Raw genomic sequence first — 16701 nt, 5'->3', positions numbered from 1 at the left:
ATGCAGAAAAACTACAGAATTATACAATTTAATGCATTTTTATGGCGTATTATATAAGTCTATTTGGTGCAGTTTAGGAGCTGGGTACAATAAGATCACGTAACGTTGCTTGATAAATTACGGTAAATTTCCCCAAACAACCGGAAGCAATTGTCAACAGCTCGTCGTTCTGCAGTAACGTTAGCAAAGCCAAGACAGACGTCCACACAGTAATAACATCGTAGTGTAGGTTCACCATCATGACCGAGATCTTCTCTCTGTATGGTCAGCCTGATTCACAGGGTCCCGCGGGGCCCTCTGCGCTCGGCTTCGGATCCGGGAAGCCTCAGGTGCCCCAAAACATGGGCCCGATGTGTTTCCAGCATCAGATGGTGGATGAAGGGGGTCCGATCAGGAAACCCGCGGCAATGAACGAGCCCTTCTACCTGCTGCGAGAACTGCCCCGTGAGTAATAATAATATATGATAAAGTACTGTGTGAGTGTCAGCTAGAGTGATTGTTTAGCATGTACCCAGGTATTTACATGGTAATTCAAAGAATACCACGGTACTATGTCCAAATAACCATGGTACTTTTCCATAATAACCATAGTACCAAACCAAATGTTATGCCATTAACATAGTAAAAATAGTTAACTGTATAGTATATTAAACTGTATAGTAATAGTTAACAATAGTCACTGTTATTTAAAAATATAATAAAAAGAAAATCACTTAGGCCTATTCATTTGTTACGGTTTTGTTTTTATTAGCAATAATAGTTTAATTTAGAGCTATAGTTTTTAGCCACTAGAGGGCCTCAGAAAACTTCCAAGAGGACATCTGAGACAAAACAAGCTTTAAAATAAGATAAGATAAATAAAAAAATAAATGTGTGATTCGGAGTGAAAAAATCATGTAAATAATAAAAATTAATTTTTAAAAAAAATCTTACAATTTATTGGCAATTTCTATTATGAATATACATTACATGTTGTTCTGCGAGCTATATATTAGTTAAAAATAGTGGGATCCTGAAGAACATTTTGCATTTCAAACTTTGGTAATTCTAAAACTTGATTATTTTAATTGTAATTATTGTTAGGTACTTGTTGTAATCTATCAATTAAATAAAACATAGTGATTACAGCAGATTTGTCAAAGGTAACCAAATATACTTATGGTGTATTTTGTAATGGTAGTGCGTTATTTTAGAGTTTATCTCACCCTTGTGAACCAGTTAACACTCATGTCTTCTTCACAGTGGAGAATGAGCTGACAGGACACACTAATCTCATCACACACTACAATCTGGAGCACGCTTATAACAAGTTCTGCGGAAAGAAGGTGAAGGAGAAACTCAGCAACTTCCTTCCAGAGCTTCCTGGTGTGTATGCATCCTTTTACCGTTTACAGCCGATATTACAGTAGTTCTAGAACCTTAAAGGGATAGTTCACCTAAAAATGCAAATTCTGTCATCATTTAGTTTCTTTTTTATTATTTTGGAGTGAACTATCCCTTTAACTATCCGCCACTGCCTAGTTTGTTGATCCTTCTGTACTCCAGGTATGATCGACAGCCCAGGCATTCAGGACAACAGCTCTCTGCGATCTCTCATTGAAAAGCCACCAGTCTGCAACAACTCATTCAGTCCTCTCACTGGGGCTATGCTCACCGGCTTCAGGCTACATACTGGCCCTGTAAGTGTGTGTTTGTTTGTTTGTGAGAGAGGCTAAAGAAGGATCCCCTTAGCATTTAGGGAGGCAAGTGTAACTAATGCTGCCTCTGCTTTGACTGTACTCAGAGGTTTGTCGATGTCTTTGTTGTTGTTTTGCAAGCAAGATTTATATGACTCTCTCTGTTCTGACAAAGTTACCAGAGCAGTACAGACTGATGCACATTCAACCACCGAAGAAGAAGAACAAACACAAGCATAAACATCTTCGGCCTCAGGATCCCTTACCGCCAGGTGACGGTCAAACACAAACACACAAAGAAACGAACGTTTGCTTTCTTAAATATTGACTGTCAAACTCACATCTCTACCACAGAAACTCCGTCAGATTCAGACCATAAGAAGAAGAAGAAAAAGAAGGACGATGACCCAGACAGAAAGAAAAAGAAGAAAGATAAGAAGAAGAAAAAGGTTAATTGGAGTTATGGTCTTCATATGACATTACAGATTACAATTGGCCTTAATTTATAAGAAATCTTCTACGCTACTGTTTAAAAACTTTGGGCTCAGTATGGTTTTTTAAAATGTTTTGAAGTCTCTTATGCTCACCATTTATTTATTTTTATCGAAAATACAGTAAAACAGTAATGGTGTGAAATATTACTACAACGTGAATATATTTTAAAATGTAATATATTCCTGTGATGGCACAGTGTCACATGATCATTTCCGAAATCATTCTAATCTACTGATTTGCTGCTCAAGAAACATTTCTTATTATTGTCAAGGTAAAAAAAAACAACTGCTTAATATTTTTATGGAAACCACTATTCTCTTATTAACAGAAAGTCCAAAAGAACTGTATTTATCAGAACTTCAAATATCTTGTCAAATTATGAATGTCTTTACTGTCAGTTTTAATACATTTAATGCATCCTTGGTACAAGTATTCATTTCCCACCGTAAAACTTCTAACAGTAGAGTATGTTTTTGATTTGTTCATACATTATTAATTCAATCGTGATAAGTAGTACACCTGATATCTCTGATAAAATACAATATTGTTATTTGTCCATGTTCAGAATCGCCACAGCCCTGATCATCCAGGCATGACTGGAGCTCAGCCCAGCGGCAGCAGTCTGAGATGAAAACACGAGGAGCGAGAAGAAGAGAAGCACAAGCTGGACAATTGGGCCTTTTTAAAGACGTCACAGATTTAATGTTACAGTGACTCAGATGTGTGTGTATATATGTGTGAGAGTATATCATTATATAATGTACCAGAACACCTGGTAAACATCGTATCTGTTATATTTTGTGTCTTAGTGCCTCTGTGTCTATTTATGAGTATGAAGAATCATTTTTCATTCAACTTTTTAAAAACCTTTTTTTTTTTTTTTTTTTTACAAATAAAACAGTCAGCTGAGAAATGGGCTGATTTGAGAGAAAATATTTGATTTATTTTTTCTTTCAAGCATATTTACAGTTGTGTGCACAGTACAAGCACCATTATGTTGAACAGTCAGTAAAATCATTGAAACCGATCACATGATTACAGTTCTGTAACATTCAAAACAGCACTTCTGAAACAAAAAAATACAGTGCAAAACTGGCCTCTGCGATAAAACAAATCATTTACCATTTGTCATATAAAGCTGCATTTCCATCAAGTTTAGTGAGAGAGGGATGGCAAAAAAAAAGGTTTAATATTAAAATGATCCATATCAAGGTAAAGTGAGCATTACATGAGTCTTGAAGGAAGGAGGATGAGGATAACCCTTTAGAAGGACATTTCATTTCAAAATTTTTTTGACTAGGCATACTAGTGAATTTGAATATGTCTGTGTCCTGCACATCCATAAAGATCATAACATGATAGAATACAAGTTCAGTCATTTTTGTTTGAGACTGAAGGTCAAGTTCCCCTTTTATAGTATCTCAGCAAGTTAGATCAAGTTTTGATTAAAGATTATGAACAAAATGATTGTCTTTGGTATAAAATGCACTGATCAATTGTGCACAGTAACACTGATTTTCTTAATAGAGCAAATTTTTATTCATACGGACTAACAAAAGTGACGAGGCAGGAGGTGCTTCACGGAAGGAAGAGTCGATGTTTTTGATCATATTTAACGCCTTCTGGTTCTGCTACCATTTAGATGGAAATCTCAAAGTGCCGATGCAATAATAATAAATGGAGAAAACTGCAAACTATATATTGTAGGTCATGGCATAATGTTTTTCTGATTGATAATAAAAGCCTTGAAAATACTTCCTGACCAGTCACATAGTCGAAGTCTTGTCTGATGCTTTAAATTGCACATTTGCTTGTTTTTTTAACACTGTTTTATATTTGTCGACTCAACATTGACTAAACATGAAGGCCAATAATTCAGTTTCTGAAGTGCCATTATATCATAACTCATAAATCTGGTGTATAATTCACAATCCTAAATGTTTTCCACCTCAGACGTTCCCGTTGGTTTGATATTTTGCTGAATCATTTGTTTGGCTGAGGCCGTTGCTCTCCTGCGCTGACTGGCTCACTGACAGACTATCAAGTGCTGCATTCTCCTTTGTAATTTGTCTTCGGTGGTAGAAGAGGTATCCCGGCAGCAGGAATCCAACCAATGAGAACACAAGCAGGCTCATGTTGATCTGTTGATTCAAAAAGTGTTATGTTTGGTACTTCATCCAAAATCTTGATTCTGTTGACCTGCACTACTTAAATGCAAATGTGTATATACACATTTGCTCTGCACATGAATGGTGTATTGGTGTCTCACCCAATAAGGATCACCCTTCAATGGTCCCACCATGCACATGAAGAGTGGTTGTTGTAGGAGGGCAAACACAGCACTGATCATGGACTGCAAGCCCGTCAGAGTGCCAAAGTGATTGGTTGGGTAGCTAAATATACAAATAAACACAGGATAAACTGAACTGCAAATATTACACATATGCAACTTAAGGAACTATTTTTAACAGTTATTTGGGATTCGAATCGGAGTATTATCATTAACTAAAACTAAAACCCATTTAAAAACAACAACAACCAAAAAAACATTTTCATAATATAAATATTAACTGAAAACTAAAATATAAAAAACCTTAAACTTATTTTAATTCACTTACGTAGATGCCAACATGGCAACATTTATCAGTTTTGTTTAAAGTACTAGAATAACAGAAACTAAAATAACTCAAACTAAAATGTAATAAAAACTATGAAGACAAAAAAGTAATAAAAATGCCAAACACACAATTTCAAAACATTTCAAAAACGTAAAAACTCACACAGCGGCGTAGAGCCCACCACAGCAGGAGTGAATAAAACCCCGGACTGCAGTGTGAAGAACAAATGACACCACCTGATCAGAAAGAAGAAAAAGAAATATAATAATTAATGGTCATCAACATTTTCATGTTTTGCAGCATAAACACAGCAAGGTCAAAAGTTTTTAAAATGTTATTATTATTATTATTATTAATAATAATTTAATGTATATGATTATATAATCTAATATTATGGATAAGTGCAAAACTATATAATTAAAAAAAAAATTAAAAAGATATCTGGTGCAAAGTCATATATGGTAAATTAAATTAAATTAATATAAGTGAAGAGTTGTATATGAATACATTCTATATAACATTCTGCAGTATTTCTGAACAAATAAGTGAATTTGTGACATTGTGTCTAACCTGTACGGGTAGATTGTCTATGAGAGAGATGATGCCAAAGATGAATAGCAGGGTGTTCGTAAAAATGAAAGCTCTGATGGCGTTGGCGAGTTTCTGGATCTTTCTGTCCCTTTTTTGAGGCCCTGAGGGACTGAAGAAAACAAGGAAAGGATACAGTTAACAATGTAACTGACATATCAAAGTAAGCGAACATTTCTCTCCTTCTCTTTCACCACCTTCACCTTTTTTCTCCCTTGGCTGAATTCACCACGTCCTCACACTCCTTCATTCTCCAGTCCATGATGTAGCCAATCAGAGGACAGGAAACCAGGCAGAGCAGCTGAAGAGTGCCAAAGATGGACGAGTAGAGATTCACTATAACACACACACACACACACTTGCATTTGTGGTTTACTGGGACTCTCCACTGGCATAAAGAGGAAGTGTCCTTATAAACCATGTTGACATTGTTGTACCCATGTCATTATACACATTTGTGTCTTCAATATAAATATATACCAGTACACACACACACACACACACACACACACACACACTTCATATTCCACTCACTATACAAGCACTTCCCTGAATACTGTTGCCATATATTTCTGATATTGGACTGCTTGATACTTATACTGATACATTACATATTAAACAAAATAAATGAAACTAAATTTTATTTTATCAGAAGTAATTTAACTTTAGCGAGACATTTTACAATTTTTACCAACTGGTGTCAAGGTCAAGGTTCGCTTGGTTGAGCTATCTTCCTTCAAATTTCTCCCTGGTTTGATATTTAGTTTTTTAATATAATATGATACATTAAAGGGACAGTTCAGCCAAAAATTCTGTCATCATTAACTAACCATTCACTTGTTCCAAACCTGTATTGAGTTACTTGCATTGAATTTTTTATTGAGTTTAACACAAAATAAAATGTTTTGAAGAATGTTGGTAACCAGACAATTGATGGTAGCCATTGATTTCCAATCCAAATGAAAGTCACTGTTTGTTTACAGACGTTCTTCAAAACATCTCATTCTGTGTTCGACAGAAGAAAGAAATTCATACAGGTTTTGGAACAAGTAGATAGTGAGTCAATGAAGAATTTTCCCATGTTGGTGAACTGTCCCTTTAAGTGTGTTTGTTTGTATGTTTGTATGTAGTATGTTTGTTACAAACCAAAAATAATATGACTTTTCTCACCTTTCTCCTCTGCCTCCTTCACCAACTCCTCTGAGGCTAAACAGACACAAACAGGAAGTGCAATATAAATAATATATAATATAATAATGCAATATAAAGACAATTTAAACCACTAACTTTACTACTCACTTACAAACACCCACCACTAACACATGCTTCTGCAAAACTATAGCAAACGCCTTTAGGCTTGTGTCATTACATTTTCCCATCTGTCCATAAGCAAAGTTATGAAAACACATTTTAAAGAACAGAATCATTTTCTTCCATATTTTTTTATTTCATTCAAAACAAATTATTGAAATGTTCAGCTGATGCTCACGATTAGGGTCACCGTGGGTAACGAGGAACTCCAGCATCTTATTCATGGCACCCATGAAAAAAATGAGACGGAGCTGTGTCATCGCCATGGTGATGATGCTCCACAGGAAAATAGGTGAGCACACAGAACGGATAAAGGGAGGAGATCCTGCTGTCCGAACATTGACAACATAAAGATTATTTTATTATCAGACTCTCCATCATTTGGTGTGTTTGTGAGACTTGCCCTGGCTCTGAGCAGCTGGTCCATCGCTGGGAGCTTCATCTGTGGATGGTTGCTGTTTGGTCGCCTCTTGCTCTTTTGAAGTCTCCTGAGTGAAAGAACTTTCTTCAGTCATCTTTTGGTCCGCTACTTCACTTCTCAACTTCACCATTGTACTGTGAAATCAAGAGGAACAGAAATTAATGCACGGTTTTACAACAATAGACAAATCTTTTGTATGTGATGTTTAGGTCTTATCATTTTTTTAGGCATACAGTGTATGTATTTGACATGTACTGACGTGTATCTGATGTCCTCAGGGCCAGGAAAAGATTCTCCCGGCCAGTTAATAAAGCAGTTAAGGAAGACGAGGCAGGCAAACCCAGCCCATACCCAGAATATAACCGAAAATGAGACACCCAGATCATAGATCAGCTAGAGGACAAGGCAGAAAGAGTCATGTTCATATGCTGCACTGCAAGACAAACACATTTGTGCAGAATGTCTAAATACAGTTAAGTTGCTTGAACTTGTTTGTAGCTTAATTAAACAATCTCTACCTTGACTCCTGGAAAGGTGACAGCAGAGGAGGCGTACGAGCCAATCATGAGCGAAAGAATCGTAGACCGCACATTTCCAAACATATTTGGCAACTGAGAAAATCAAAAATGAAGAAAAGAAGCATAAATAAATGTATGAATGTATGTATTCAAACTGTAATGTTTGTCTATTGCCACTAGAGAGCATGATTAGCTGGAAGTTAAAAACAGCCTTCAGCCACACATAAGCGAAGACATAACTCCTCCTGCAGTGATGTTATAGTCTACATAATAAATACATGCAGAATTTAATTGATTTATTATTTAAATATAATTATTATACATAATTGCTTTTATTATACAAGTAGTACATTAAATAAATGATATGCAAAAATAAAATAATATTATTATGAATATATATATATATATATATATATATATATATATTTTTTTTAAATTATAACTACTAATACTATAAAAATATAGTTGTTTAATATGTAATTATATTTATTATATAACATAAAATTATATTTCATTACATACATGCAGACATTCACAGGCTGAGATACGTGATTAAAAATCAGGAATATGTTCCACTCGTTTGTTATTAGGGTATATCTTTGTACCTTATTTAACAATAAATAGTAAATATTAGTATCTTAAAGGTACTTATTAGTACTTTAAAAGTAAATACCTTTTGAAAGAGTGATAGTTTTGTACCATTTTTTTCTGAGTGTATAATTAGCTCTGATTTATTTAAATCATTCAGCATAGCATAATATATTTGTGGGGATGATCAAATGCTGAGCTACGCATACTCCTGTGCTGTTGTACCAACAATGCTCTACCACTCCAAGCAGATAAACACATACACACACACACACACACACACACACAAACATAGATGTCGCTATTCAGACTGACGCAAACACAGACAGTTCATTGCCATCTCTTAAATATAAACGTAATATTTTAGCACATGAATAGGTTGCTGAAATGAAATACTTTCAGGAAGCTGACATGTCCTTCAGGGTGAAATGCCATGCTCTATCTAAAACTATTCAAACAGTAGTTTGCTCGTTTCATTATATTATACACACGGTTCATATACATTACATGCAGAGCTCATATAAAATTCATGATTCAGGTTTTTTATCTAAGTTCAACTCCGTATGTGTTTGTGTATGTGTATATGTGTGTGTGTGTGTGTGTGTGTGTGTGCCAATATGCAACTATGAAATTTGACAGTCCGGACAGTAAACACACAAAGATCACAGACACAAGAGGACAGAAAGAGGAGGGTGGAAAAGATCAGTGCACTTGATAAACTAAAAAGGGGACATTGTGGCAATGTTTGCATGTTTTTAAGACAAAATGATCTAACTGGCAAATAATGTATCATATCTACAAGTCAAGCACAACAAGAAACAAACTGTTTCTGCTTTAATATCCTCTTTTTATCATCCAGTCAAATCCAGATTTGTAAATCTTGTAATTTCCGTTGTTTATATATATATATAAATAATATGTTCAGATCTATGTTGGATTACTGTAAATTGATCATTTTAATTGTATACTAACAAGTTTTAAATTGGTTGTGAACTTTGGGATAACATAAATACTAGGATACATGAATTGAATTACATAATACACTCCGTATATGAATTCATCTTAGAACATTTATAATACATTCTAGGTAGAATAAAAATAAGGGGGACACGTGAGGGGAAAGCAAGGACAGTGCATGTTAGGTTGGGAGACAGTGGGCTTGGAGGAGTAGAGGGCGTGAAGACAGATCTGTGCTGTGATTGGCTGAGATCGGCATGCCAGACTGTAGAGCGAGGGGATGGAAAACATGTGCAGCACTGAAGTGACCAGCAACACGGGAAGTGCATTTCCCCTTACACATGTCCACAGACATGCATACAGAGATTATTCCAACAACTTTCAGATGTACACACAAACTTATATTAATATAGAAAAATATATTATTTAAAATCACTGTTTTCTATTTTAATATATTTTAAAATGGAATTTCTTCCTGTCATGGCAAAAGCTATCAGAAGCTGGATTTTCAGTGTTCAATGCTGAACAGTTTATGCAGCTTATTCGTTATGTGAAAATCTATACATTTATTTTTTTTCCCACAATTTTTTGATGAATAGAAAATTCTAAAGAACAGTATTTAATAGAAATGTATCCTTGCTGGATAAAAGTATTATTATTATTATTATTTTATTTATTTATTTTTTTAATCTGATTCACTTCTAACTTTTAAATGGTAGTGTAGTGCAGTTTTCACAAACATTATGACAACATTATTTCAGCATTCATAAAAATAAAAAATGTTTCTTGAGCAGCAAATCAGCATATGAGAAATATTTCTGATTGATCATGTTACATTGAAGTGATGATGCTGAAAATTCTTGCCACTGCAGGAATAAAATGTATTTTAAAATATATTCAAATGGAAAACAGTTATTTTAAATTGTAGTAATATATATATATATATATATATATATATATATATATATATATATATATATATATATATATATATATATATTAAATCAATTAAAAAACAACAACCTTTTTTAATAGTAGTGTTATAGACACACACACACACACACACATTTTAACAACAATAGAGAGTTGAATGTCAACATGACCACCACCCACTGAAAAAATGATTAAACTGACCCCAAATACATTAAAACTTCAATAGGACTTCAGAATATAGAACAGGTGTCTTACTGTGAGTGAAGTGAAGGTTAGACAGATTCCTCCGAACCCATTCATGGACACAGCAATAAATATGATAGCTGATAACACTGTGAATGCAAAGAAGAAACAATGCCTTCTTTGCTTATAAAACTTTAAATATATAGATTAACTAATTTGGAATAATTTAGCTATGGGTCTGTATGTATATATAGTTTCATTATACTTCTACTGTACATGCTGTATATAGTATTTTGGTTCTGGCTGTGGAACACCTGAAACCATTAAATGTGGCTTAACACTGACCTTTTGGATCATAAGATGCCACTGCAATCAAAACCATGGATAAGGCAAAGAACGAACTACAAGAGTCATAAAACAGAGTTGGTGGAAGTGACCAAGATGTGGGTTGCAGGGCATGAGTAGTATTGAAAGTAGGCTGTAATTCTGACCTTCTAGAGTTGAAAACTTTACCGAAATCTGGCTTCATACTAATATCTGTATGTCTCTCACCTGCCAAACAATCTGATTGGACGTGGTCCAAACTTGTCCATCAGAATACCCAGCGGCAGAGTGGCTGCACTGATGATGAACGAGCCAATCGTAAAGCCCAGATTCAGAATCTCCTCCTGCTCAATACAGCTCAGCCAAACCGTCCGTTCCGTCAAACTCACATTAGTGTGAGTCTCTGTGACATTCTCTAATAGTATCACAGGAAGAATTAGAAACATTAAACCTCTGCATGTTGCCATTTTATAAAACTGCTCTGAACAAGACTTTGTCTGTCAGTGTGGATATCTTCTAATCATGTACCTGTACACAGGTGCGAGTAGAAGCCCTCATTCTTCAGCATGATAAGAAGGGAGCCCCAACCCAGCAATACAGCAGAGAAGAGCAGGTTTTCTATGATTGATGTGACAGCCATCCACCAGCGCCTCCTGTAGGCCTGTGAGAGCGGCGGAGTCATTGCACTGGAGAATGAAAGAAACCAAAAGAATGGATAAATTCTACATGATGTTAATACAACAATTCAGGCTTGGACCATTAGGACACAACACAAAACATTTGAACACTTAAATCCATTTAAATGCAAACATAAAATATAAAACTGGAAGTGAAAATTTGACACTTTTCTCCATGTCTTTGAGACCCTACTTTATACCAAATTTATACCCAACCCCTTCAAAAAAAAAAAAAAAAAAATCCTGCCTGCATCTGAGACTTATTCATGCCTGAATATGTACAGAAGACCACAACAGTTAATGTACGAATTTATGAACAGACACCCTTTCACACCATGAACTTGCACTCATTCAGGACACTGAGGTTTATTCATCTATTGCTTGAGTGTGAACAGCCGAAATGAGAAGAATTCAGGGGAGGGAAGGACTGTTACAAATATATGTCAAGACTTGTCCTCTTTGTTCAGTACATTCTTGAACAGCATGTCTACAGTATGTTGCAAAATGAGATGGGAGACCATGATTTAGGACAGAATGCAAATGATTGCTCAAGTATCTCGGTTGAAAAAAAAATTCTGTGAATTTACACGTGATTTATATCAGTTTATGTTTTGAACGCAGCTTTTTCTACTTGGCCTCATCACATGGATAAAACAGGTCAAGGTATTTTTTATTACGCATAGAGCACATGTCCACACACCCCCTGTCCTGCTGACACCAGAAATAGTCACAGACCTTCATGGCACACCAGATTTAACCAACACATAGAATAAACATTGCTGTGATATGGAGTTGGATCCTGCTGTAAAGTGTATCTGTATCATTACCACTAGAATGAAGAGAAATGTCAGACAAATACTGTAATTCATTGTATAAAACAATGTAATAACTTCCCAATCTAACTACAAACTCCTAACTGAATATTATCGACAGACATATCGGAGAATAGTAGAAAGGCAGTCAATGTATGAACTGTTTCTACACTAACATTTATTGGAACAGAAAAACACAGTTCCCTGTTAAGCAAGAGTGCACTTTTTACTGATATACAGCACATCTGCAATAATAAGAAGCACATAAAGTTCATTAGTGACGTGACGTGAAACACCACACATATGAGATTGCCACCCCTCTATACAATGTGACCAGCAACTATTAAGAGTATGTAGTTGTAATGAATTGCACAAAAAGACTCATATTTAGGAGTTAATGATTTGGATCAGTCTGATGAATATTTCATTGAAAGAACTCGCTGAATCTATCAGAGAATCTTTTGTTATACGATGAGTACCCATCACTTACTGAACTGCAACCATCAAGCTCATGACACATGTGAAAGCTACGTAAAAGCTGTTATTTAAATTACTCTTCATAACTTACACACATAGGCTAAGTGTTGATGAGAAGCACAACTTCTGTAGCCTGTTTTTTGTTGTTATGTGGGTCTCAAAAAAATTCAAAATTGCGATTTCCCCCCTCACAGTTCTGACTATTATCTCGCAATTCTGACTTTTTTTTTCTCAGAATTGAGTGATACAAACTAGCAATTCTGAGAACATATCAGTCTTTTCCCCAAAAAAAATCTCACAATTGGGAAAAAAAGTCAGACTTGTGAGATAAAAAGTCGCAATTTCCTTTTTTCTTTTTTTATTCAGTGATGGAAATGTGCTTCCATAGATTTCCCATGCTCCCTCCGGGATTTCTAAAATAAGGCTACGAAACGTTTTTTTAACAGGTTTTACAGGATGACAAGAAACGTAGTGAAATTTGGCATAAAAAAAAACTAATGATAATAATAATAATAATAAGCAGTGCCGTAGCTGGGGTTTGCGGGGCCCCGTTGCAGGGTGTACAGTGGGCCCTGTTTGAAATAGTTTAATTTTTATGTACATTCTATTTATTTATTTGTGCTATTAACACAATGTTTGAGTTTTTTCAAGTTTGTAAGTGTCCAGGTACAGAAACCGAATAATTAAATGTAAAATAGCACTGCATAGTCTTCACTGTAAAAATTAAATATATAATCAAACCAAAATTTATTCAGACACCTTCAACATTTCTCACATTATCACAGTTTATTTGCTATGGTTTAGAAAATGGTAATAAAATATGACAACAACTCAGTGTTAAACTGTCAGAACAAATTAATCTTGAAAATGTCAGATAACTTTGATAGAAAGATTTGTAATGGATTACAATACACCAAAACTTCATACAACTGTTAATATGACAATATTAACATATGCTTAATTCTGTTCAGTCTGTGGTGTGAAAAGGTCACATTAGTAATTAATTTTTTTTAGCAATTTCATAGTGTCCTGCACCTACTAGTAAAAAAATTATATATATATATATATATATATATATATATATATATAATATATATATATATGTATGGTGTCTGAATAATTGTTGTTTTGACTGTGCATTTATTCTTGTTAAAACTACAAAGTAATTCAGTCAAGAGCAGTGAGTGATTTTCTTTCTTTCTTTTTCTTGGATAAACATTAATACACATACTATTTTTTTCTCAACTGTTTACTTTCGCTGAAGACATACTACTCGAAAGTTTTTTCGAACATACTTTCCAAGACGGGTATTTTGACATATTTTGTGTGTATTTGTCGATACTAGAGCAAAAAAAATGCAAATTCGTTGTTCTGCGCGAGCCCTAAACACCAGAACACCGCAAGGGCTGAATTGGACTCTTTCACGCTCTTTTCAGGTGCACTAGGAACTTCGAGAAGAACGAAACGTTTTCTGAGGAAAAGCGAATGATTTTTCTCAAGGGACTGCAAAAGGTTGAGATATTTATTTTCCTCCATCAGAGTGATCCATATGGCCTCTGTATTAATCATTTAAAAAAAAAAAAATTAACTGTGCAACGATTTAGGCTACCAAGTAAATGGAGCTTCCACTCAAGACAGATTAACAGTTTCGAAAGGTCAAAAACCTCCGCGCACACACACACACACAAACACACACACATACATACACAAACACAAACACACACACAGCTGTTTCCTTCACACTGACTGCAGCTGCTACCGCGTGCTCAGCAGCTCACTGTAAGTGCACGTGCGCACTTCAGTTTCCTAAAGTAAAAAGCACACCGCCCGCACATGAGACCATAAATAATTGCCTATCTATTGTAAGAAAGGTTAGTTTAATGCATACTACATAGTCATTTTCATTATTGCATTGGACTGCGTAATCTTACGTGTTTATAAATGAATGCATCATGCTCTAAAACGCACGCCCCAAAATTATAAAAATATAATCTCAAATATACATTTCAAGATTAAAAAATCAAATGCAATCACATCTTTTACTTTATCATTTACAAATTAAGCTTCTTTATGCCACAAAAGTACAATCGTTTTAGAAAATTAAATGATTAAGGGAGGGGGAAAATGTTGTCAGGTAGCCTATGCATTTGCAAATCTTAATAAATTGTTTAAAAAAATAAAAATAAAATAAAAACATGACATTCATTTGTTAACTTGTCTCTTGAGACAAGTTTCCAAAATCTTGAAAACATGGAGAGAGTGAACTTACCACTGTCTAATGTACTGTTATTTATAGCAATGGCATGTGTCTGGTTCCTCAGTGTTACTTATCCTTTCCAGCGCTAAGTGCTGCTATAATTGAGCGTTTTTCTTTTCGTGCAGTCGAGGTTGTAGGCTTATTGCACGTTTGTGGAAACTAAAAAGGATATGTCAAGTTTTGTATGCTCTTTCTCTCTCTCTGATCGTTTTGTCTATAAATGGCCCTCGACATTGACCCTCCCCACCTTTCCAAACCAAACTCAATTTTATGGATGTTTCCCAAAGAGCGCACGCGACTGGATTGTGAGTGCCGAGGCCTGGGAGATCATTCACAGCGTCAGCTGCGCCCTCATGTGGGCATAAGCGAAGAAAGTTGCCTTACCTGGCTGCAGAGAGGGTTATAATTAATGTTTAACGACATGTGGCGAGAGAAATCTCCAAGTGGATGGACCTTGGCTGGGTCTTGAAAATATTATCAGGCTAACACTACAAAAACTTCTAACGACCTGCGCTTCACGGCTAAAGTAACGTTAGCTTGATTTACTGAAAAATCGAAAAAAAAAAAAAATCAAAGCAGGCGAGCTACTGTCAAAGCAAGAGTTACCAAGTCCTCATATTATACGCGACTTTGAGCTTCTCTCTTTTAATTATTTTTTCTTGTAAAGTTGTGTGAAAAAATCCTGGGTTGCGTGTTGCGTTTTCTAGGCTTATTTTGAAACATATGGTTGCTTGTTATTGAAACCTGACAAGCAACTTCGTTTATTTTCATTTATGTCCACTGTACAGTATTCTCCAATGCATTGATTGTCCCTCAATCTGCTCATAGTAAGGCCAATAGTATGAAGGTATTTTTGGTGCAAAACTACTGAGCATCTGTGACAGTGGAATTTGTAGTTGTAGAGAATTGCCACAAATGTTTACAAGTAAATTTGAAGTCACAGACAAAATTGCAAACTTTTACTCCACTGCAGGTGCACAAATCCTATTCTACGAGTCACAAATCAAGAAACTGGTACGCTCACATGTTGTGCTACTATTGCTGCAATGAATATGGTGCAAAACACATCCACACACTGCATATAAAATGTGAAGTCACAGACAAATTTTGTACATCCGCAAATCAGTATGTGAATTCTTGAAATGGTATTTGCAAACTTGCAGAATGTTTTATTACATATATATTTTTTTTTTCTTGGATGCTTTTTCTAGCACAAACACAAGTGTATAACGACAACGGCGTGAATCTGCTGCTACGAGTCTCAAAGCAGTTTATCGCTTGCAAATGACAAGTTTTGAGCGCCTTCTCTTTTATGCCACATATCTGTGTGACAAATGGTGCAAAAGTGATTTGTGCATCTGTAGAGGAAACGGCGGGCACTGTTCAGAGATCAAAGTTTGGGCCAAATCAGAAGAGCTAGTGGGCATCTATCAGCAGGGAGGGGAAAGAGCTGCTAGCATCTTCCGAGCAGATATTGTAAACCAAGGTATGTTTTCTTTCTTTATTTTTCTGACATCACTCACCATTATACTGTACATTGAAGGCTCAAGAAACCTTTGCAGGTGTTTTGAGCTGATTAGCTGATTGGCATGTCATCATATTCTAATATAATAATTCTAATATTAAAAATCATCACAATTAAAAGAACCAGAGGCTTAAACTACTTCAGTCTGTGTGCATTGAATTTATTTAATACATGAGTTTCACAATTTGAGTTTAATTACTGAAATAAATTAACTTTTCCTCGACATTCTAATCTATTGAGAAGCACCTGTAGACTTTATAAAATATTTTTAACCCTTTTATTAACTAGATTATTATAAGTTGTCATATACAAGATGGGTGATTTCAGGAAAAAGTAAGAAA

At 35.1% G+C, this 16701-nt stretch overlaps 2 protein-coding genes across 2 annotated transcripts; one reads left to right on the top strand and one right to left on the bottom strand.

The window, feature by feature from the left end:
• The first annotated feature begins 123 nt into the window (after window positions 1-123).
• LOC132143849 (mediator of RNA polymerase II transcription subunit 19-B) lies at window positions 124-3104 on the top strand. The gene is made up of 6 exons (XM_059554430.1): window positions 124-444; window positions 1243-1365; window positions 1546-1679; window positions 1852-1948; window positions 2031-2125; window positions 2737-3104. The coding sequence occupies exons 1-6, from the start codon at window positions 240-242 to the stop codon at window positions 2800-2802; spliced, it is 720 nt and encodes a 239-aa protein (XP_059410413.1). The 5' UTR covers window positions 124-239; the 3' UTR covers window positions 2803-3104.
• A 607-nt stretch (window positions 3105-3711) lies between these two features.
• Window positions 3712-15058, bottom strand: slc43a1b (solute carrier family 43 member 1b). The gene is made up of 15 exons (XM_059554428.1): window positions 14848-15058; window positions 11141-11298; window positions 10841-11027; window positions 10634-10689; window positions 10361-10437; window positions 7628-7720; window positions 7369-7502; window positions 7092-7243; window positions 6867-7013; window positions 6548-6583; window positions 5581-5713; window positions 5360-5489; window positions 4952-5025; window positions 4441-4564; window positions 3712-4312 (listed from the first exon to the last, which is right to left on the bottom strand). The coding sequence occupies exons 2-15, from the start codon at window positions 11292-11294 to the stop codon at window positions 4121-4123; spliced, it is 1689 nt and encodes a 562-aa protein (XP_059410411.1). The 5' UTR covers window positions 11295-11298; window positions 14848-15058; the 3' UTR covers window positions 3712-4120.
• Window positions 15059-16701: the final 1643 nt, after the last annotated feature.

Source organism: Carassius carassius, chromosome 7 (assembly GCF_963082965.1).
Source record: "Carassius carassius chromosome 7, fCarCar2.1, whole genome shotgun sequence".
In the NCBI taxonomy this organism is placed as follows: Eukaryota; Metazoa; Chordata; class Actinopteri; order Cypriniformes; family Cyprinidae; genus Carassius; species Carassius carassius.
The sequence above is the reverse complement of the archived record's forward strand: the minus strand, read 5'-3'. Positions and strand labels throughout refer to the sequence as shown.